The 23,958-nt window shown below is 40.2% G+C and overlaps 1 protein-coding gene across 3 annotated transcripts in view; it reads left to right on the top strand.

The window, feature by feature from the left end:
- The window catches only part of CACUL1 (CDK2 associated cullin domain 1), an 81,784-nt gene extending 67,463 nt beyond the window's left edge, over positions 1–14,321 (top strand). For 2 of the 3 annotated variants that reach the window (XM_038578934.1, XM_038578932.1), the window contains exons 7-8: positions 8,204–8,247; positions 8,676–14,321. In XM_038578934.1, coding sequence (XP_038434862.1) covers positions 8,204–8,247; positions 8,676–9,005 — 374 coding nt within the window. In that variant the 3' untranslated portion in view covers positions 9,006–14,321. Of the gene's footprint in view, positions 1–1,262; positions 1,402–8,203; positions 8,248–8,675 lie in introns of all 3 variants that reach the window. The other variant, XM_038578933.1, reaches the window with a different exon arrangement.
- Positions 14,322–23,958: the final 9,637 nt, after the last annotated feature.

Raw genomic sequence — 23,958 nt, 5'->3', positions numbered from 1 at the left:
TTGATACAGGTGGGTGTTATTTATATTTAATGTTCATGGAATAAGGGGAAGAGAGTGTTTATTTTACCTTGAGTTCTGAATATTAAGGCTATTATTCTGGTTTTTTTCTTATATATTATTAGTCCTGTCTTTCACTCATTTATAAAGTGGTCTTACCGATTTATAAAAATGCTTTATAAAAAGGGTACTGACTCATCTATGTCACATATGATGCCTATGTTTTCCTTCATCTTCTCTTTGCCTTTTTTTGTTTTGATAGCTGAATGTTTATTTTTCTGTAGTATTCTCTTGATATTTTATCTTTTTCTTAATAGTTAGATAACCATTTTGATTCTCTTTTAATACAGTAGATATTTAATTTGCTATAATTTAATGTGGGCCAAAATAGGTTTTTATTTCAAAAAAACTGGTTATCTTTCAGCCCACTTATTACATGTTCAAACCTCATTCCCCATTTTTGTGGTACTTCTTCTGTATGTCTGCTTATTGACCTGTACTATTATGTATTCTTGAGTCAGTATACATGTATACATATGTGTATGTCTGTTTGTTTTTGTTTTTTGTAATGAAGTAAAGTTGATAAGCAATGTTATATTGGTTTCAGGTGTACAACATTGATTAGACAGTTCTGTCTGTATTACTCAGTCCTCACCACAATCAGCGTAGCTGCCATCTGTCACCATACTACTTTATTACAATATTATTTACTGTTTTCTGTGCTGTACTTTTCATCTCTGTGACTGTTTTAGAAGTGGAAGTGTGTACTTCTTAATCCCCTTTATCTATTTGGCTTATTCCTCCTCCGATCTCCCATCTGGCAACTACTAGTTCTCTGTATTTAAGAGTCGTTTTGTTTGTTTGTTTTATTTAATTAATGCTTATTGGGGCTCGTATTTCCACCAAGTCCTTGCCTCTTAAGTACCATCCGACTCAGAATTCTTTGGTTATCTCACTCATGTGTTTTCCCTCCCATATTTAGAATTTTCAGTAGGTCCGTTCACCAATTTTCAAGGGATTTTCATAAAGTTTTGTTAAATCAGCAAAATGTAAAAATATCTGCTTTCTTTGTACTATAAATTCTTTTTTAGAAAGGATATTTAACCTGTTTATATTCCTTATAAGAATGGAATTGCACTAATTCCCCCCCCCCCCATTTTAAGTTTGGTTTAATATTTATTCTTTCTGTGAATAAAAGAAAACTTTCCCTTTTTCATTTATTTTGTCTTTATGATTTCCTTAATGAATCTTTTCCTTCCCTCCAGAGTGGGTTCAGATGGCTCCAACTCTGTTTTCTAAATTTATTCCAAACATTCTCCCTCCGGCGGTGGAATCTGAACTTTCTGAATATGCTGCTGAAGATCAGAAACTTCAAAGAGAACTTATACAGAATGGTTTTACGAGGCAAGCTTTTTATCCCCCGCCCCCCCTTTTTGACAAAATATGTCCATTTCCTTAGTCCAGGGGTTAGGGCCAGGGTTCTTAGAATGGGAAAGAGCCACCAGGCAATCAAGGTGATGCTGCTGGGGGAGGTGGTTAGCTGCCTGTCTTTGGAAATGGTGAAGCTAGAATTTGGTTTTAATGGAAGCTGCTCTTCACTAAAAATGGATTTGGAAGAAAGGAGTTCTCATTGGGTGGTTAGTTAGGCTGGGAAGTCTACAAGCACTCTTCCAGTTGTGATCCTCTACATTAGTTCTCAATGTTTGGGAAAAGATTGGTGAAATTTTATGGTTAGTTATAATGTACTTTTATGACTGATCTTATTAGCAAATGACTAGTTGATGACTAAACTAGTAAAGCAGCTTTTTGATTCTGTTTTTCATATTTCTACTTTTGCCCCAAATTCTACTTATTTCTTCTTAAAAAAGTAGACTATCTCTTTAGATATGTTCAGAAAATTTGCCTTGCTTGCTTGGTTTTGACTGTGTGTGTGTGTGTGTGTGTGTGTGTATTTGGCTGACTTTTCTAAAATTTGCAATTCGGTATCCTAGCTGTATCCCAGAAAATCTTGCAAAGTATATATTTTCTTTTCTTTTTTTTAAAAAAAGATTTTATTTATTCATTTATTTATGAGAGACACAAAGAGAGAGAGAGGCAGAGACACAGGCAGAGGGAGAAGCAGGCTCCATGCAGGGAGCCCGACATGGGACTTGATCCCGGGTCTCCAGGATCACGCCCTAGGCCGAAGGTGGCGCTAAACCACTGAGCCACTTGTGCTGCCCACAAAGTGTATATTTTCAACTGAAATAGATTATGCTATGGGAAAACACCCAATTGTGTCACCAAATCATTGAAGGATGCAGTAAGGCCTTTTATTTTCATAATCCTTACTCTTAGCGCTTTTACATATCTTCTCTTATTTGAATTCCTTACATTAAAGGAAGAAAGTTATGGAAAGTTTAGACACCTGAGTTTCTCCCTGAGGTATCACAAATAGTAGGCTGAACATTGACTTGCTTATCTGACTAGGGCTGTGGATGAACAATCTCTTTTATAGGTTCTGAGGTCAAGCTAAATCTCAGAGTATCAGTCTTGAGCAAGATCGTTTTTTATTGTCTCTAGTCTCAGCCCAGGTCAAGAAAGAAAGCAGAAAATCTCTTCTCTGCAGCCTTACGCCTTGGTATTTATTCCCATTTTGTCCTGGTGCCATCCGTATTCCTGTAAGAATGGGGGCACTGAGTAGTCCACGGGTCATTTACCTACTCACTGGCAGCTCACATGGGAAAGACTCACGGAAGCTGTGTAGGTCCATCTAGTAGGCCTGACTTTCTTGGGTCAAGTTAAGGGAAGGCAAAGCCATAGAAAATACTGGAAAGTAGGCAGCTGATTATTCTCCCTGAAGCCCAGTGTTAGGTGTTCTCTGATATTAATTGCAGTATTTCTAATAGCAGAATTACTTTCATTCCAGACTGAGGCAGTTTAATGCCATAGTAATTTTACTTATTTTTGAAGTGCTGTTACATTCATGTGGTTCAAAAGTCATGATATAGAAAGTATACATTATGATTCTTTTCACTGCTGCTTTTTCATAGAAAGATACAAGCAGATACAATATATGTTCTTACTTGTACTCCTTCCTTACTCATTCTATTGTGTAGATAGAACTTTTTTTAACCAGTCCCCTGTGGATTGGCAACTTGAATTATTTCCTATCCTGCTGTGACAGAGAATGCTGGGATAAATACCCTGTAGGTGCATAATTTTGTACCCCTTGCAGGTCTGTCTAGAGAGTAAATTCCCATAAGTGAGATTGTTGAGTCAAGAGTAAATGTAGTTGTAACTTTGATTAATGTCACCAAATTGCTCTTCTACAGGGCATTATGCCAATTTGCACATCCAGTAGCAGTTTGGAAGTCCTCTCCATGGCCTTGCTGTAAGAGAATGTTACGCTTGTAGATTTTCACTGGTCTGGCAGGTGAAAAATAATTTCTCAGAGTTGTTTTAATTTGCATTTCTTTTACTATGAATGAGGCTGAGAATATTATCAGCTTTGTATTTCTTTTTCTGTAAACTGCCTGTTTATGCCCTTTGCTCACTTTTCTGTTTGTTAGCCTTTTTTTTTCTTGAATTCTAGCCTTTTCTCTTGAATTTTCTAGCTGTGTCTGTGGTGAGAGATTGATTCTCTGGCCAAGATAAGATAGTTAATTTTCTCAGTTTGTCTATGACTTTGTTTATGGTTGTTTTTTTGTTTTATTTTAAGTCATGGAGAAGTTTTTTATTTTTGTGTAACTTTATCAGATTTTTTTCTTTAGGGCTTAAGGATTTTGAATTATAGTTAAAAGTTTTTTCTTAATTAAATGCAAAATAATTTGAGTATACCTTTTATGGCTTTCTCTAGGCTTACCATAATGAAGTCTTTTATGCTTTTATTCATGTTTTTATTTGAATGTTTGCTTTTAATTTTAGAAGTGGGTTTATTGATGCCTTTAAAAAGTAAGCAGCCTTCCGAAAACTTATTTCTGTGAGGCAATATATGAAGATAGCTCTTGTGGATTTTTCTGAACACCTTGAATTCACCTTCCAGAACAGTGTGGAACTGTGTAAACATATCCAGAGATATTTTCCTAACCCTAATTTTGGAACTGGAAGAAGAGAACAGAGTGCAGGGCTGCATAGTGTATAGTAGTTCTTAAAATTTGCTTGGGATGAATGAGTAACTGACTCCATAAATAGGCTCGTGGAACATTGATACATGGCACCCTTCTGCCAAGGCCAGGTTGGTCATATTCAGGGAAGTACCTTGGATTTTTGGTGTAAATTGGAATTCTCTCGCTGGAATTCTTTCATACAACTTCTGCCTGAAATTTAAACATTAGTATTCCTAGAGGTGATAAGGTTAAACTGTTTTTTTTTTTTTAAAGATTTTATTTATTTATTCATAGACACAGAGAGAGAGAGAGAGGCAGAGACACAGGCAGAGGGAGAAGCAGGCTCCATGCAGGGAGCCTGATGTGGGACTTGATCCCTGGTCTCCAGGATCACACCCCAGACTGCAGGCGGCGCCAAACCGCTGTGCCACCGGGGCTGCCCTAAACTGTTTTATTGTATAAATCAAAATGGGCCATTTCTAGAATTTCTGAGTTAACAACATATTATACATTCACTGTGAGGATTAAAGTCTGTCGCACAAATTATTTAGGCGGGTACTTTGCACATTGTTGGTCCTGCCTTACCTGACATTCTAGGACTTAGTCCATTCCACTGCTGAGCTGGCCCAGAACTGTCAGAAAGGATGTGCACACACCATGTACTTAGCAGCCAAGAGAAAGTTGCCTGCACTTCCAGCTCTTGTGTAAGGGCCTTCCGTATTCGGCACTGCCAGACTTGATGCTGTCTTGATTATTTGACCAGGATTGTTTTGGAAGAAATGGTGCCCACTGATGCAGAAAACCATGAGAATATAGTACAGGCTATCTAACAAGAATTCTGTTATTGGCTCTCCCAATTGAGCATTTTATGGTTTATGTCTAACCAGTCACATGATTCCTGTTTAGCTTGGCAGACTGGTTTTTTTCATTTAAGACTGTGTTCTGTTTACGTGGTATAGTCCTGAAAGGTAGCACCCAGCTTTGATGTAGATGGCACCGAATGTCTTCAGAGTGTTTTGAAATGATGTGAATGTTGTCAATTATATCCTTAGTTGCGGTTAATGGGCATTTGTCATTTGAACTGAAGTTTATGTGCAACATCTTTAGGTACATGGAAATATACTTACTTCTAAGCTAGAATTAACATATAAGCTAAAAGCAGTATTTTGTTATCAGTTACATGTGTAATTCAATTGATTATTGGAGGGCGGGGGAGTGCAAGTTGGTGTCTGAGATTACATTATGGAGGAAAGCTTGTTTGGGAACTTCTAACATGCATGCCCTCAGATGGAACATTCTCTTTCAAACCAGCCTATGGGCCTCTTCAAAGCTTGTACCAAATAGCTTTTAAAGGCAAGTATTTTGCAGGGTAATTGCTACTTGGATTTCTGGAACAAAATAGAACTTTATAGGGATATTGTTATCTTTTAGCTTAGAGGGTCACTCTAGAATTGGCACTTTTTCATTAAGTAACAGGTCCCGTTTTGAGGGCAGCCATAGCTTTCCAGACTTGGGACATTAGGTCATATTTTTGGCAGTCTCTAGCTATATCATATTTATATTCTCTCTCTCCGTCCTCTGTTGTTTTCACGTCTGTATTTTTCTTCTATTACTTTTGCACGTTCAGTTTTTATTTAACCTTTCAGGGGTGGGAATGAAGATTTTCTGTAGAAGTTGAGATTCTGGAAATAAAATCCTATGTCTACCTTTTTGACCAGCATTAATTTATTTGTTTCAGAATATTTGGTGAATAGTGCTGTGATGGTACTCATATAAGATAATATGTAAGTGTAAATAATAATAATACAGGATACCAGCTGGTTTTGTAGGCATAGCGTTAACAGGAGAGGTGTTTAAAAAGTAGTGTTAAGGCACATGTGTTGAGACTTCCGTAGGCTGCCTAAGGCTGGTGCATACCAAATGTGGTGCATGTTTTTATCTAAATGCCCAGCCTAGAGAAGACGCGTCAGAGGCCATTGGGTATTTTCTCTTCCTGCTGACCATTGAGACTCCTCACCTCACCCAGCAAGAGGTTTCTGTCATGGTCTTGAACACAGCCAGAGAAGGGGAGTGGGAAACTTTGCTAATCTAGAAGATCACTCCAAAGCATGAAATAATTACTTGGGCTAGCATCTTCATAGTCTGTCTCTAGAGGCCTTTTATGAATTTTTCACTGATTTGTAAAATCAGTAAATATTTATTTTCTGCTAGATACTGTTCTAGGTACTGGGTAGACACGACTGCAAAGTTCCTGTTTTTATGGAGCTTATGTTCTAATGTTGGGAGATAAATAACAAACATGTAAATAAATTATTTCAAATAGTAAAACGTGCTGTGAAGAAATTGAAACAGAGCATGGGATAAAGAGTGAGTGAATGACCAGGGCATGTATGATGGGCTGATCCAGCTAACTGGAACATGAAATGTCTTCTGAGAGGGAGAATTCCAGTGAGTGATAAGTAGACTGCCACATGGCTAACTGGTGGTAAGAGTGCTACAGGCAGAGAAGATGGGAAGTAAGAAAGTGATGGCATGTCCTAGGGTGAAAGGAAAGCCAGCATGACTGACATAGTGAATAGAGGTATAAAATGAGGGTAGAGAGGCAAAAGCCATGTCTCACAGGACTGGGAAAATGAATTTGAATTGATTTTTAACTGTGATGGAAAGCCACTGAAGGACTTTAATCAGAAGCATGAAATAATCTTATTTATGCTTTTACATAAGATTGCTCTAGCTATGGTCCGGACTAATAATAAGACTTGGAGATGTGTAGGGAAGGGATGATAGCGGCGTGAATTGGGAGCGTAGCCATGTAGTTGATGGGGAGTGTTTGATTTTGGATTATGTTTTGCTACAGAGTGCTCTAGAGTGAGAGGAAGAAAGAAATCAAGAATAAGTAGGATTTTGGTGTGAGTAATTCGTGGCTAGAGGTGCCATTTGTTGAGGAAGACTGAAAGAATGGGGATGGAGTGGAGTCAGATTGCATTCTGGTCACAGTAAACTGGCAGCATTTATCAATCTTCCAAGTGACAGTGGTGATGAGATAGTTGGACCCACAAGTCTGAAGTGTAGGGAAGAAATCAGAGCTGGAGACAGAAATCTGGAAGTCATTGGCATATGGATAGTATTTCAAGTCACAGGACTGGTATGATCGCTGTCCTAGACTAAGGAAAATAGATAGACGGAGAAGAAACAGTGGCCAAGCACAGTATTGAGTGGAGCCAGAAGTGTTTCAGGAAAGAGGAGATGAACTGTGTAGAAGCTACTAAGGGACCGAGCAAGAAAAAGCTAGCAAATTAGTTATTACTCATTACTTGAGCATTTTAGTGATTTGCATGGATTATTGTCTGAGAAACTGGAGAGACAAAACTAGGATTTATAGGCAGCCTAGGACCTAATCAGGACCTCTATTTTCCTTATCTGTAAAGTGGAACTAGAACTTCCTATCGAAGATGAACTGCTTAATACATGTGAAGATTCATGTTTTTCCACCTGTAGGAAAGGTATATATATTATATACATAAAGATTCTGAGATTTTTCAAAAGCTGTAAGTAGCATTTGGTCTTATAATGAGGCTTTCTTGGAGGAGGATCACCTGGGTGGTTTAGTTGGTTGAACGTCCGATTCATGTTCTCAGCTGAGGTCTTGATCCTTGAGGTTGTGAATTCAAGCCCCATGTTGGGCTTCACACTGGGTGTGGAGCTACTTAAGAGAAGGGTGTTTGGGGGGAACATTTTGGATTATCCTGTATTTCATATCTGAAATTTGTTCTAGCATATGCAGGTCACTAGGGATGTTGGTAGCAGAATCCAGATTTATCTTCAAAGACGTTTTTAGCCTCAACCTGCTTCTAAAACCCAGTGTAAGCCTTTTTATAGATAACCCTTCCTTCGTTTAATAGCTTTCTATATTTAAAAGGCAGCACCCTTTAGATAAGAATATTCTGCTTATAAATGACCGTACTACTATTTAAGTTTAATGTCTGTTTTAAGATAGTTGTTAGAATTGAAATACCTGTTTTACTTCTGTTACCAGTTCTGTCTTTTCATGTCTCCTGTTTTGGTATATGAAGATGTCCATATGTTCTGTTGATCCCCTCTTCTTTTCTCATCCCCAGAGGTGACCAGTCCCGGAAAAGAGCTGGGGATGAGTTGGCTTATAGTAAGTAATGATGTTCCTTATTATTTCTGATGGTTTTGTTATGTAAGGCAGCTTCTGGTGGTGACCGTGTGGTGAGTATAATGAAATCTATAGTCTTGTTGATGATGGCCTCATGACGCACTCTGTGTGATCAAGGCCAAGGCCAGACTGTTCACAAGCTGTGGCAGCTCTGGAGTCTAGTTGGTGGCCATGGTTTTCAGCAGCTGCCAAGAGCCTCCCAGATTCTAGAGTTTCTACTAGAAAGGGATGATGGCCCCACCTTAGTCCCTGATAACACAGCCCCTTTCACTACAGTCTTTTTTTTTTTTTTTAATCTCCTTTTGGGGTTTGAGAGAGGGGTGAGAAATAGATGTTAAATAAACAGATTCTTACCATTATCAAATGCCATCTGCTATTCATACTTTTTCCTGTTGCAATTTTTTTCCCAGACAGCTCATCAGCATGTGCAAGTTCCAGAGGGTACAGATAGTGAATGTATTGAATGTACTTTCCTTCTTGAAAAGAGGACACACTGGAGCTGCAGAGACTGTATTCAGAGCACAGTGGGGGGCCTGCAGACACTCAGGAGTCTGTTACGAAGTTGTTTTTGGAAGAGGATGTTGGACTTCTTACTTTGGTTTGTAATTTTAAAAAACAAAAAACTAACAAAAACAAAAAACAGTCAGTTGCTGCTAGACTTGGGGATGATTTTGAAATGGGACAATCTTTTAATGAGTTCATCTACAGATTCTGTGAGGAACAAGCATCTTGAAAAGTGACCATTGCTAAGGGAAATCCAGCAGCCAAACATCAGCAGCTTCCTCCAAAATTATAAGAGCAGAAGAATTTTTTTTTTTTTTAAGCACTTGTTTTGTTCATTTGTGGACTTGGCACTTCAGCATATTGGCTCTACACATCAGGATCTCTTTTGCTTTAAAATCAAACAGATCATTACGATACAGTGTTTTTCACCCATTACCAAAACAACCCCCTTTTTAAAGAGTTGGTCTTTGTTTAGCATTAGAAAGTCTTGTTAAAGGAAAATGCTAACTCTCCTTCTGCTATAACTTCCCCCTTACCAGTTCACAACTTTTTTCTACTCTGTGCCTTGAGCTTTGTGCACTTTGCAACTCTGTGACCATGTTGTTCAACTCACACATGCTTCCTGAAAAAGTTTATGGTATCACAGACTAACCCCCACTAAGTGTTCAAGTTGACTTTGTAGCAGGATGCTAAGTGGGGAGATAGAAGCATGTTGCTCATTGGTCAGACTTCCCTCTGCCTCCCCATGGCATATTCGTGTTCATGTTGGGGACCAACTCTTGTAGAACATATCCATTCCCTCTGTCACTTCACATGATTTCACCAACTGCTGTAGTATTGGCATTATGCTAGTGTAGGGGTGGGCTGTGTTTTAGCACTAAAGCTCCCTTTTTAGTATCGTGGAGAAATTTCCAGTGGTGACAGCTAGTTACTGTGATGCTGTAGGAAGCAGATATGGTTGTTAAATCCAAATATAATAATTGGTGTGGGATTCCTGATCCATTTCATTTTAAATGGGTGAGATAGGTACTTTAAAAAAGTCTGCAGTCTGCATATTTTTTAGCATTATTTTCAAGTATAATAGAGAAGTAGCACCGCTGTTTCAAGCTTCCTTCCAGCTGTGACACAGCTATGTATTTTTTTTTTCTACACCCACAGTTCTGTTTAGTTTCTTTTAGTTTCTTTTAAAGCTTATTCTAGTTGTTTTTGGAAGGCAAAGAGAAATAGATGTGGCAGGTGAAAATATTTTTCTTCTCAATTTTGTTTGAATCTAAATTGAGCATATGCTTGACTTGATTTGGTGATGTCACACTATATTTACCTCTTCAGAGAACTTAGGGGCAAAACAAGATCTATCAGGGACACTGTCACACTTCTGATTGTCAGGTGTTTAAAGTTGGCCTCTGCCAATTCAGTTTGTCTTTTTTTTGGGAACAGGCTGGTTGGGAGAAATTGAAGTGTGATGATAGGAGCAAGTAAGTCATCTAATAGAAGTCTCTGTACAATTATCGTTCAGAGAAGTAAACATATAAAGGTTGTCAGATTTATTTTTTAAGTACTTATCAACCAGAGTTGGTGGATTTTGCAGAGGACTTTGAATTAACTCTATGAGCATCTTAGATTGTATCAATAAACACTGAATTACTGTAAGAATATATACAGGCTCTCACTGTGCCCTGTACAGGTTGATTTGCTACCCCAGCGACATTCTGGGGTTAAGGAAGAATTCCATTCTATCATGAAGTCCAAATTTTACTTTTTGCCATGGAATGCTTGCTGTGGGCTTATATATAACACCTGTGACTAATGTCTCTACTGAGTGGTTTTAATAATAATTCTGAAAGGAATAAAATTGGGATGTTTCTTTAAATGTGGATGAATTCTTCATTATCCTAATAATGTGCCCAAATGCTTTTTTTCTGGGAGAGTATTCTTTGGCCAACAATGGAACTTTCTCTATAAAAGCACTGTATTATGTTGTGAATTGGCATTAAAATCTTCATATGCTTTTGCATTATTAAGTTAATGGAGAAATATTTCATACTGTCTTTTTATTATTATGTGTGTATTAACAAGTGGGCAAAGTTTGCAGAATTTAGCTTCTCTAAATATTTGCACAGTGACTGCAGCTCCCTCTGGGCCTGGGCTTGGCACTGCAGAGCCGTGAATGGAAGGCACTATAGAAAGAATACACACATCCTCCTAGTGCATGAGACTTTTGTGACTCACCGTGGCCCCTTGAGGTACATTGCAGGATGAAAAACCTATTTCTTTAAGTAGAAATTGGCCTTGCTTGTTTAATTGGGTTTCTAAACAAAATTCTAAGTTTGTAGCATGAGAGGAAGTAGATCTGCCCTCCATTTTGTATTGACTAAGCCCAGTTGACCAGAAAGTATTTTCTTCTCATGTTTACTTGTATTCTTTTTGCCAGTACAGTATCTAGTTTCTCCACCTCAGTTCAATACTGGCTTTTGTGAGGCTCAAATCATTGAGGACAGAAAATTGTGCATTGATTGCCTTATTAGTCAACACGTAGTTGATTTGGCGAGCTTGATTGGTGTGTACGTGCAGCCTGAAACTAGACTCTCCAAAAGAAAGTCAGTTCAGTCCCCTTAGAGTAAAGACATGTCATAGTAAATGACGATTGTTTTGAAAGACGGTACTTACTTGAAAAGTTGGCCTTACGCTCAAGTAATGGTGTCATCTCCTGTTCTCTGTGGTCACGGCTGCACCCTAGCCTGACACAAACTTCTACTTTGTTTTCTGTGGTGCAGAAAGCAAAACCTGGTATAGTGACTCTTAATCAACTAGTACTTAGGTAGAGTTAGAAGAAACACAAACTTGGATGCATGTGTTGTGCATTACTAAATTTTGTGAGAAAGTTACTTTTTTTTTCTGTCTCTTTCACAATTCTGAGGCAGTTCCTTTCCCTTTCTTTGGGGTATAGGATGAAAACTGATTGGTTAAGTGAGGTTGCAAGAGAATGGATAGATGTCCATGGCCACTAACACTGCGTGCACGTCTCCAGTGCTACAGCCCCTAAAGCTGCCACTCCCCTTGCTATATATGCCATGCTTTCTGTCGGGTTGCAAATTTGCACACATGAAGAATTCCTCAGGAAGAGTTTGCACATGCATCGCCTTGCAATATTCTGTACTGACCGAACAGGGGATTTGAAGGTTTTTCAGCACAAAAGGAGAACTTCAGAGTGGTGGTCTGTGCACACGTACTAGCAAAGGTAATGGTGATCTAGCAAACACGATTGGTTTCTGCAGAATAAAGTGAGCAGGAGCATTTGTATCATAGTATTTAAATAAGCCTGTTTAATCTCTAGAGTAGCCCTTCCAGATTTTGCCTTCTTTTCTTATTGAGACTGGCTATATTTTTGTCTCTGTTTTTTCTGTTTTGTGGCAGTTAATTATTTTCATGATTATTATAGAGGCAATGCCCTTGAGCTAAAATTCAGTTAATAAGCAGCTATTAAAAATAACTGAACATTGTTTTATGAACATACACTAATCTGAGATTTCAAAACTAAAAAGCAAAACAAAAAAACCTATATTAGGTATCTAGTCAGTTTGGAAGTTTTGAGTTGTATTTTTTTATGGTGTCTCATTGGACTTTAGAGTATTATGTTTACTTTAGTCCAGGTCTAAGCCTCTTGAGGGGACTATAGATTGTAAGATCTGGATGTGAATCCCTTGACCGACACCTAGAATAGGTTTATAGGACCTTTTTGGTTGTGGTTGCAGTTTTCAGTAAGATTGCATAAGATGAAGTTCATGTTTATCAGAAGTTAAAATAGAAGTTATAGGAGTTCTTGGAGAAAGGGCTTTCTTGTTACTTTCATTACCTTGTTGAAATTTGCCCCAGTTTCTGGCCACCAGAATTGATGAAAGGAGACCCTGTTGTTTTTCAAAGGTAATAATTCCTGTTTTGTGCCCATCATTGATAAACCAGGTCACTGACACTTTCCCTTCTACCCTGGCCAAGACCCTATTCTGAACTTCTTTCCAGAGCCAAGTGGCACAAGTACATATATTATTTCTGCTGATGTTGATGGTGTGGCTGTGGGAGAATTCGACAAAATACTCATCAGAAGTACATTCTTAGAGGACCTCAGTATGCATTGTACCCCTGCTGGTTGGAAATTATCTTCATTTCTGGTTGGACTGCATTGTTTAGAAAAATGTTAATGGTTTATAATTCTAGGGAATTTATAGTGTGGCTCTGGGGTAAATTTTGTGGTTTGGAAAAAAATAAATATTTTGTATTGATTCTAACATGTCATTTCAATGTGGTAACGATGTACTAAATGCAATAAGATTGTAGATATTCTCTTAGAAGGGTATGTTTTGTTAAACAGATGGCAATTTAATTGCTCTCATTAGCCCTGTTTGTCAATATTACAACCATGCAATTCAGGAGAAATTATTCAAATGTGAAGTTGTGGGGAACTATGGCGGAAACAGGAATGCTTATGAATAAATGGGAAGTCAAACACAGGCAAGAGGCTCTTGCCACCCACCAACCCAGCCAGAGCAAGGATGACGCAATCAAGTCTAGTCCCTGGTGGTGCTTATTTGTTGGAAAGCATGGTGGAGCTTAGAACAGGGTGTTCTGTATACCAACTCTTTTATTCAAGAAAAACAAAATGGTGGATGAAACTCTTATTGATTGGGGATTAAAGCCACTGACTTTGGCTCTGACCTTTAACTTTTGATGGATTTGGATTCACTCCTTGTGTATTAGGGTGTATACCATCACTCAAAAACATTGTGGTTAATGAAATAAATCTTGTACAGATGTCCTTGCCTTGTTCTGTTGATACTTGGTTCACTGGAACTTTGTTATAATACAGAACATATGATTTTGCTTACAGTATATTCATAATGCCTCCTAAATGATAATGACACTCAGCACATGTCTATTCTGTGTTCTGTGAGACAGGGTGGTTGTCCATCTTGACCGCTGTACCAGTGATAAAAAAAAAATGTGTGCGTGTGTGTGTATGTATTTAATTATATACATTTAGTTACCTAGTCTGTGTATGTATGTAGCATTTATACACATATACATATATATGTCGTTTTTCTTCTTTAAACACAGGCACATTGTGGACCTTTATCAAAAGTTTCTGACTTGTGGTTTTTGCATTGATGATACCATGCTTTTAAAAAATAACCCTTTGTGGTTTCTTGCTATGGAATTAGTATTATCTCCTATGTTTTTTGAAATCTCACTTGACAGTTTTAGTTTTAGTTTTAGTCTCGCTTTGTCTTTGCGAGTGCCCTTCCTACTGTGTTCTCAGAATACTAGTTGTCATCCTCCTCTTTTTTAAAACCTAAGCTGTGTTATACTGGTACCTTCTTTTTGATTACCACACATGGCAGGATTCTGTGACTCTCTTGTCTTCTTCTCTGCATTGGAATCACTTGACAGTTTCCTCCTTCAGCTTTTTCTCTGTTTCAGCCACATAGGGAGTTATTTAAATCCTCTCCCTTCTCTTAGCAGATTTTTTTTTAACTGAGCATAAAACTTTACTAGAGTCATTTCTTTGTGTGTGTTGATATGTGTTTAATTTATTTCCTCTATTGGCTTATGTCTTCATAATCTAAAATTGTGAAACATTTTGGATTTCAAAGAACATGGTTTGGTAGAAGGAATATTGTACAGGTAATCTGAGAGCAAAAGTCTGTCATGGCTTAACTGAGTTGTCTGTTCTTTAGTAAGGTTATTTTCTCAATCTCCATCTCCCCATGTTAAGCCCTTTTCTCTCCCCAGATTACTCATCATAGAGAGCCTCTGCCTTGAGCAAGGGTTTCATTGGCTAGAAGGATAGAACAATTCTAAACTCCTTAATTATGTACCTAAGTGACTAGTAATATACCCCAAAAGATATTTAGGAAATGGCCACAACTACAAAGAGTAATAGATTAATCTACCAATATAATAGGCATCTTAAACATTTAATTAATAGATCACAAAGATGTCAAAATTCATGATGATGAAGGGCATGGAAGATTTAAAGAGCACAATTAATAAAGTAGACCTGATAGAGATATATAAAACACCCCTGCTCCCTGCTCCTTTAAATAAGAAAATAAGCATGTTTTTGCAAACCAAATCTCATATTGTATCTAAAGTATAATGGATGATGACCATATTGGATTTATCCCAGGAAGCAAATTGGTTAATATTAGAAAATCAAAAAAAAAAGAAAGAAAGAAAAATAAAATCATTCAGTGTGACTCATCTGTTAATGGATTAAAATATGATCAGATTGTCTGTGAAAATCCTGAGTCTATAAGGCAAATTAAAAGACTTAAATTTATCAAGGTCGCTGGAACAAAATCAATATGCAGTCAATTACATTTCCATGCATCCAGCTATAAGCTGTAACATCGTAAAAATTTAAATGTAATTAAATAACAATTTACAGTAGGAAGAAACAATATAAAGTATGTATGTGAGAATAAATCTTAAGAGCCATGTATACCTTTTAGTGAGAAAATGATTAAAAAAAAAACAAAAACCAACACCTTCATTGACCTAAATAAATGGAGAGACTGATGGAGAAGATCATCTTGGTCTCAACTCTTTGCCCAAATTGGTTAATAGATTAATGCAACTCCAACAAAAAGTCCCAATGATTTTCACTGTGGTACTTGGCAAGCTGATCCTAGAATGTAAAGTGGATGAAACAGCCAAGGATATTCAAAACATTATTTAAAAAGAATGAAGTGTGAGGGAACTAGCACTACCAGACTTTAAAACTTACTCTAAAATGAAACAAAAAAACTCAGACATTTTAAAGAAGTTAAAAAAAAAAAATGTTAACTATCAAAATGTGATTAAAACAATGTGGAATCAGTAAAGAGATTACGAGTAAATGAACTGCTCAGAAACTGATCCACTTAGTATGAGAACTTAATTTTTAAAAGGGCAGTCGTGGCAGATTTTGAGGGAAGAATGGATTATTTAATAAATGGGGGCTTCAGTAGTTTTTCACAAATGAAAAAAGTGAATGGGACCTCTGCTTTGCACCAAGCACAGAAAGCAATCCCAGATGGATTAAAGGTTCACATAGGAAAGTTAAAGCTATAAAATTTCTAGAAGACAATGTAGAAGAATATTTTTATGACTTTGGGGAAGGGAAGGATTTTGTAAACAAAGGAGGAGGTGCAAACCAGTGAAAGATGAATAATTTGGCTACAGTGATAGTACTTTTGTTTACTGAACATTCCACAGAGTGAAAAAATAAGCCCAAGGTGGAATATGATAGAGATATTCACAATATATCTAACTTGTTAAAGAGCTATCTGCAAATCAGTAACAAAAAGAAGAGAAATGTACAAAGGTGCAAGTATTTCACAGAAGGAACAGAAATGGCCCATAATCCTGAAAAGATGGCTAATTTGATCAGTCATCAGGAAATGCACCTGTAAGTACCATTCCCTGGCCACCAAATTGGCAACCACTAAAGAAGTCAGGAAATACCAACAATTGGAGAGAATTAGAATAGCACATCTTTTTTCATCTGCTGCTGTTGGCATGTCAGTTACTGTCATTTTGGAAAACAGTATTATCTAGTTAAGTTGACCACAGATATATCTTACAGGCAAGGATTTACACTCAGAGAAACTCCTGTGTGGGTGTATACACCCAGGAAACGCATGGGAATGTCTCAACAGTTGATTATAATAAGGAGGAAGAGGGCCAATCCACGGTATAATGAGTAAGTGAAATCTATGGGTGCAATGGAATTCTGGAGAGCAGTGAGTATGATGTAGAGCTTTGCACATCATAGGTGAATCTCAGAAATCCTGTTAAGGACATCAGAATGATTCATGATTAGTAAAACTAAAGGAAAATTAACACCTCAGATCATGATTTCCTTAGGGGCGGGGTAGAAGGAAAGCAGAGAGGAACATAGGCTTATAAGCACTTGATAATAGGAACATTTTGATTTGACCGTTGTAAATATGTCAGTTCTTGAGTTAATATGTATATTCGGTGCAAAGCCAATCCAAATGCCAAAGAATATTTATTTTTAATATAAATTAAAAATTCATACATATGGAAGTATAACATGAAAATAGGAGGATCTTCATTGAAAGGGGAGAAAAAAGGGAACTTGCTGTACCAAAAAAATTTTTTTTCTTTCAAGTGCAATTAAATTTTTACACTTAATATAAAATTAGGCAATTCAACGGAAAAATAGTTTTAAAAATGAATTCAAATGCTTTTAAGAATTTAGAATACATTAAAGGTGGCTTTTTTGAAATAATTCCAACCATGATGGATTTTACTCAATAAAAGGTGCTGGTTTAAGTAGAGAAAATTAAATTTATTCCCATCAGACCATTCACCAAAACAAATTCCAGTTGGACTAAAATTCTGAGAATACGTTCTAAAAGAAGACAATACAGTTAATATTTGGGGGGATTGAGAAGTTTGTTCTAAGGATGTTAGCAACGGCATGAAACATTGCTGTCCAAACCAGTCACCCGAGTCATGTAGAGCACCTCCCCAGCATGTGTATATAGATATGTATATTTTTAAATTAATGTTTACGTACTATACTAATACACATAAGACAAAAATAGAAAAAAAGGTGAAAATGTTTTAAAATCTCTTTTGTGTGTATTGTAAAAATACCTTTTGCTCTTTCTAAATCTTTTTTTCTTATAGTGAGAGCTATATGATTAAAAAATGCTTCATTATTTTTGAAACTTCTAGTTTTAACATTTTGTGATAAAAATTACTTAATTTCTGGTTCTAAGGTAAGTTTATTTCAATGCTGGGTTTTAATGGCTATTGTAGCTAACAAAGCCACTTCATTTAAGATCTGTGGATCCAAATGACTGTGCTTACCGAGAAACAATGCTCATTTTCAATTCCATCTACTAGTCTTCAAAAGTGTTTGTTGAAATCTTTATAATAAATTTCCATCTTTCTCACTGTCAGTACCTTGTTGCTCAGTTGCAAGTGTGGCATTTTTATTGTTGGTTAAGAAAAAAAATGGGTTCAAAACTTACTGAAACTCATTTTTGGGTTTCATTTCCCAAGTTTTAAGTGTGTCCTTATGAAAGTTTTTACAGATGGCAGTTTTTGGTAATACATTTTCATGAAGCCAGAAACCTGTGTAACCATTTTCAAAATGCTTTCAACTGAATTTCTTTTGGAAAAGATAGCTACTTTCTCAGTGTCAGAGTATCATTTTTACCTTAGAGGGTCAGATAAAATCTGTTCTTTTTTAAAATACCTTTTACATTGCATATTACTGACAGGCACTTGTCACCACAAGAAAGGTCGGCAAATTGCAAGCATTTGTCTTTTGCTCAATAAATAATATGTCACCTTTAAGTTTGACAATACTTTTAAGAAAACTAGCAACCTTTTTTAGGATTTAAATTTCCCCATATTATGAAATACTATAAGCGTGCTCTTATGTAAGATAAAATCCGGGAGTCCAGTTGCCTTGATGAGGCACACAAACTACTATGTTCTCCATGAGGATGGCACCATTGTCAATGCCTCCGCATTGTGGAGCTCTGGCTGCTTCTTGCAACAGACCTCACGTTTTCTGCGTGCTCCCTAACCACTTACATGTGCACTGTGTTTATGGAGTTTGGGTAAAGCTCCTTTACTCTTAAAAATGTATATAGCTCATGTTATCTTCCTGTACCTCCGTGGATCATCTCGCTTATTACTTCAGAGACCACGAGCTTAAAATTAAGGGAGTTAAATTAGCTCACAGAAGTCCTAAGATTGGACAGCTCCAGGGTTGATAAATACAGCACCTCATTCACATCATCAGGGAGGCAGGTCTCGTCCAGCCTCAGGTTAGCTTCATTCTGTAATTGCACGCCTCAGGGTCTTCACTTGGCTGCTACGGCTGCCAGACACGAGGCCAGCCACTCGAGAAGACCTTGTTCTCCAGGTATTTTTTTCCCATAGGAAAAATTGGGATACATAGACATCCCCAAACTAATAACTGGGAAGGAGACTGGGACTACCACAGTAGACTTAAATAGGTCTCGCCTCTGGGGCTGTGGCTGGCCTCAAGGAAGATGGACCCTGAACTGAGCCAGGTCCCTGCCAGGAAGCGGAAGAGAAGAACGGCCGCTGGCAGTTGTTAGGTACTGGGATGTCCTGCACAGGGCAATGACTACTGCTACTCGGGAGCCTCTGGGAGATGCTAAAAGCAACCCTTCTGATTCTACATCAACTTTGTTTTCCACACAAGTACACAAGTGCCAACGTGTACCACCTCTTGTTCAGAATGAACTGATGTACTCTTGCTTCAAAGTCATGATGGTCCAAATCCAGAATCCATTACCAACAAGAATATAGGCATGCCCCTGGCTGGAATAGCCCAGAAACTAACAAAAAGCCAAAAAGAGCTTGAGCTAGCTGAATGTAGGCCCAAGAAAACCATGTCTCTGGCTGGGGAAAGTTCTCTCTTGGGTATGACTGGTTTCACCCATAACAAAGCCAGTTAGGGTGATGGTATTTAACAAGGTAAAGGTGAGATGGCATCAGGGAATAAAAGTAGGGCTATGTTAGTTGAGCTGGTGTTTGGTAAACACATTTATCAATGAAAAGATGGCTCAGTGTAGAAGAGGGAAAGGAAATAGATGTGAACCAAGCACCTACTTTATGGTAATGGTTGCAGTTTACCAGCTATCTGCCTGTATGGCCGGTGCTTCGTGGAGCATGAGGGAGTTATTAGCCCCATTCTACAGAAGTGTGGTAGGCAGCTTCTAACATGACCCTCAGTGATCCTCACCGCCTGGTATACATTCACCCAGTATGAGCTGGACCTCATAATGACTCACTTCTAATCCAACAAGTGATGGGTGCCACCTCTGTGATTAGTTTACAAAAGACTGTGACCTCTGTCTTACAGGTGTGCACTCCATTGCAAAGGCCTACATGGCAAGGAACTGAGTGTAGCATCAGGCCAACAGCTAGCAAAGAAGTGAGCCCACAAGGAACCAAATTCTACCAACTACTGAGTGAACTTGGAAGTGGATCTTGCCCTGAACCCTGAGATGATTTTCCACCCTAGCCAACACCTTGATTACCACCTCGTGAGAGATACTGATGCAAAGAGCTTAGCTAAGCCGTGCCCAGATTCCTGAGCCATGGAAACGATGAGATATGTGCAGTGTTTTAAGCCACTAAGTTTTGGACCACTGCAACATCCCTTCCCTGCACGTGTCTGCCTCTCTGGTGCTTTGTTAGGTGGAGCTGAGGACACCCTATAAAAAGAGGTCAGGAGTGTGGGTTTGTCCTGCAGGGCCTACGTGAAGGTGGTCAAAGCCCACAGCTGTGGGAGGATTCTTGTAGGGCTGGAAACTGGGGCTTCTGCAGGCAGGGTCTGGCCTGAGTGACCATGTAGAAGCCAGCGCCCCCCACCCTGGCCCCCTCACAGGGGCACCTGTCATGGCTTCACTGTTTTCCATGTCAGAAGTCCTGGGTTTCCCAAGTCTGTGTCTCTGTGGGCAAGGTTGCTCTCCATGTGGCTGCTGCCTCATTTTCCTGATCTTCTAGGCCAGGAGCACATAATTCTCAATGGGGCCAGCCACTCAGGCAGCACCATCAGTTGGCATGAGGTCCAGTGGAGCTCTTGGGAAGCGAGAGATTTCAGGTGTGGGCTCCTTCACGGGCTGTGGTGTCCATAAGCCCAAGAACGCCTCTTGGAATATTGCTTGAGTACTTCCTGCTCCTCCAGGTACTTCATCTGTCCACTTAGGTAACCTGTACCCCCTGATAGGATGCAGAGAAAGACACTTCACACCTCTGATGTTTTCTCCAAAGTCCATGACCTCAGTCTACACACGAGAACGCCAGACAAATCCCAAGTGAGGGGCTTTCTGCAGCTCCCTCGTCAAAGGTGTCAAGGTCATGAAAAATGAGGGAAGACCAAAAAATCTGTCACAGATTAAGGTGACTCTGGAGGCATGGCGACTAAACATAATGTGGGATCCGGGATTGAAAAAGGACATTTGTGGAAAAGCTGGGAGAACTCTGAGTAAAACCTGCGGCTTAGTTAATAGTGTGGTACCAACAATTTCCTAATTTTGATAAACAAACCAAACATAAGGTTTTAACCCTCTGAGAAGCTGGGGGAAGGATTAACAGAAACTCTCTGTACTAACTTTGCAACTCTTCCATAAATCAAAAACTATTTCCCAAAAAAGAGTTTTTAATAACTCCCATGGGTTCTAAAGGGATATGAAAGAACAATTCTCAAGGAATCTGAGCTTCAAATTCCTCTTTCAGAAGCCACGCAGGGAGCCGCATGATCCCAGTGCGCACGTGGCTGTGGGGCCTGATGGCTGATCTCCAAGCTCCACCATGAACAATCTGCTTTGAGATGACCTCAGTGTTTGTCTTCAAATCAAAGGGTCTGAGCCTAACAAGAGTTGTGTTTTGTTCTTCCTGTCCTCTTGCTGGTGTCGACAATATATTTTTGGCTCCCAATCAAGGATTGGAGAATTGGATTGATGTTGGTACTACCAGCTTAGCTTTAGCTAAAACAACATGGTAACCCATCAACCCATCAGAGGAAGCTTTGAAAGAGGGGCAGTCGAAGTCCTTGGCGCTTAGGTCTCCTGTAGCTGGGGGGTCTTCCCTGAGCATTCGGGGGTGGGGGTGGGGGTGGCGTGTTCCTCTCTTCTGGGTTACTCACACCCTCTGCTTTCAGGCTTTCCAAGGATAACCTGGGTTTAGTCAGATACCCCCCACGCCCCACAGACCTGGAGTTCTCCAGCTGACCCAAGGTGGCAGCGTGAGGTGGGGAGGTGCTTCAGAAGCACACACTCAGCAAGAAGGTTAAAGACCCCAGCCCCTCATGCAGATACAGGCGAGGAGATCAAATTGAGGAAAGCAGATTCTTCCACTGGGGGCGCTATCTCAGCAGGGGTACAGGGGAGCCTTGGAGAGAAAAAATGGGAACATTCAAGTGAGAGGCAGGTGCTCCAGTGAAGGTTGGATGTAAAAGCATTTAAAAAAAAATATTTATTTGAGATAGAATGCACCAGTGCTGGGTGGGGCGGGGAGGAAGAGAGAACCTCAAGCAGACTCCTCTGTTGAGCATGGAGCCCCACCTGGAGCTCGATCTCACGACCCTGAGATCGTGACCTGAGCAGAAATCAAGAGTCAGTCGCTTAACTGATGAGCCATCCAGGCGCCCCAGATATAAAGGCATTTTTAAGAGCTGAGACTAAAAAAAAAAAAAAAAAAAAAAAAGAGCTGAGACTGCCAGTCACATCAGGCCATTCTGGGCCAGGGCCCCACAGGGAGCCATCATGGCCCAGAGACACAGGGTGGGGGATGCAGGGCTTGAGACTCAGGTTAGGGGAGCAAGTGGCAGAGCTGGGACTCCGACCAGGACCTCGGAGAGGCAGCGTGGTGCAGTTGAAAGAATATACACAGAGGTGCATTGGGCCCGCTAGCTCCTGGCCTATGACTGGTGTGTCCCTGTGCAGGTCACTTCAGTTCTCTGAATCTCGGTTTCTCCTGCCATAAAGCCGGAGGGCTCAAGCTTTCATTTTTGCCATGGCTCAGATGCTTCTCATCCTTCAGTTCTCAGGATAACAACTACCACCGGGGTTACTCCACTGTTCTATCACCGAGTGTGGGCTGTGTGCCAGGCACTGTGTCAAGCACCCTGTGCATCATCTCAATGATGGCCACAGCAGCCACATTTTCTGGTGACAAAGCTGGTGCTCACAGATGTGAAGTGACCTGTCCAAGGTCACCTGCTGGTGACATAGCAGCTGGTCCTCAACGATCACACACAGGATGGTGTAAAGGGCTGCAAGATGTAACCAGAACACAGCCAGGCAAGGGCAGTAGGTGCTCACTTGCTTCCTTGTGGGGGCCGTGCTCCTCGATGGCTCAGCTGTCCGGATGGCGGAGGTGTCCAAGGGGCACGAACTCGGCCTCCTGTCTTTGGTGCTGTGCCCTCCGCCTGCAGGCTGTCTCGTGCCGGCAGCATTCTCTGCTGGCCAGTGCCTTCGGAGCTCTGGGTGGCCGATCGGCCTGCAGACAGAGCCCCCGCTGAGTGCCCCAGCCTCAGAGAAGACCAGACTTTCGGGCACACAGAAGCAGAGGTGCCCAGCAGGGGTTCACGAGTCAGCTCTCTCAGCAGAGCCAAGACTCCCGAGGCTAAACTGATTGCCCTGCCAGCACAGCCAGAAATCGCAAAATTGAGCGGCTGATTATTATTTGCTCTTTGGAGGGAGAGAGATCTAAGCCAAGGTCAAACACACGCAGGGGAGACTGAACCCTGTTGTAGGGAGAGCCCGGCTTAGAACCTGGAGCAGATTTTTGGCTGCACCAGTAATTCACCAGGCAAGTCGCTGAACCACTCTGACCTCCAGTCTCTCCAACTATAAAACAAAAAATTGGCCCACGGTGGTGACCATCATTGTTTGGATTTTCTGCCCTTCCATTTCCCTTCTTCCTGTAGTTCACTTCGGGGGATTGCTTCTCCTGTTCCCCACAGTCTTGGGGGCACTGCTGGTGAAGTGCTGGGTGGGCAGGTAACGCGAGCCACTCGGGCTTTCTTCCCTGAGTTGGGATGGTGTGTGGTGCAATCTGAAGCTGAAATGGGCAGGAGCCAAACTTTGCCAAGAGCAGAGACAGCAGGGACTGGGTGGGGGTCCTGCCGCTGAGATCCCGGGGGTGGGGGGCAGGGGCAGGGGCTCTAGTGCTTGGCTCTCGGCACTCCTTTCACCTGGTGACCACCCTCCCTGTGCCCACTGTGCCCTTCCCCCATCTTAAGGGGTGGCAGCCAGTGACCTTGCTTGCAGCCCCGGTGCCCTGGCTTAGACCCCCCCTCCCTTGAAGATTTCTTGTGCGAGATCCCTTCCCCATAGGGAGGACTTTGTTACCCACTTTGCAGCTTTTCTGAAACAAGGTGGCGGACAGATACATTAACACGTCTAAGGGGCACCTGGGAGGCTCAGCGGTTGAGCAGCTGCCTTCATCACAGGGCGTGATCCTGGGGTCCCGGGATCGAGTCCCGCATCAGGCTCCCCGCATGGAGCCTGCTTCTCCCTCTGCCTGTGTCTCTCATGAATAAATAAAATCTTAAAAAAAAAAAAACAAACACCCGAACCACACTTAAAATACAGAGACGATGATATCCTCCTCTGCATCTTCTCTCTG

This window comes from Canis lupus, chromosome 28 (assembly GCF_011100685.1).
Source record: "Canis lupus familiaris isolate Mischka breed German Shepherd chromosome 28, alternate assembly UU_Cfam_GSD_1.0, whole genome shotgun sequence".
In the NCBI taxonomy this organism is placed as follows: Eukaryota; Metazoa; Chordata; class Mammalia; order Carnivora; family Canidae; genus Canis; species Canis lupus.
Note: the sequence above shows the minus strand (reverse complement) of the source record. Positions and strands in the feature narration are given on the sequence as shown.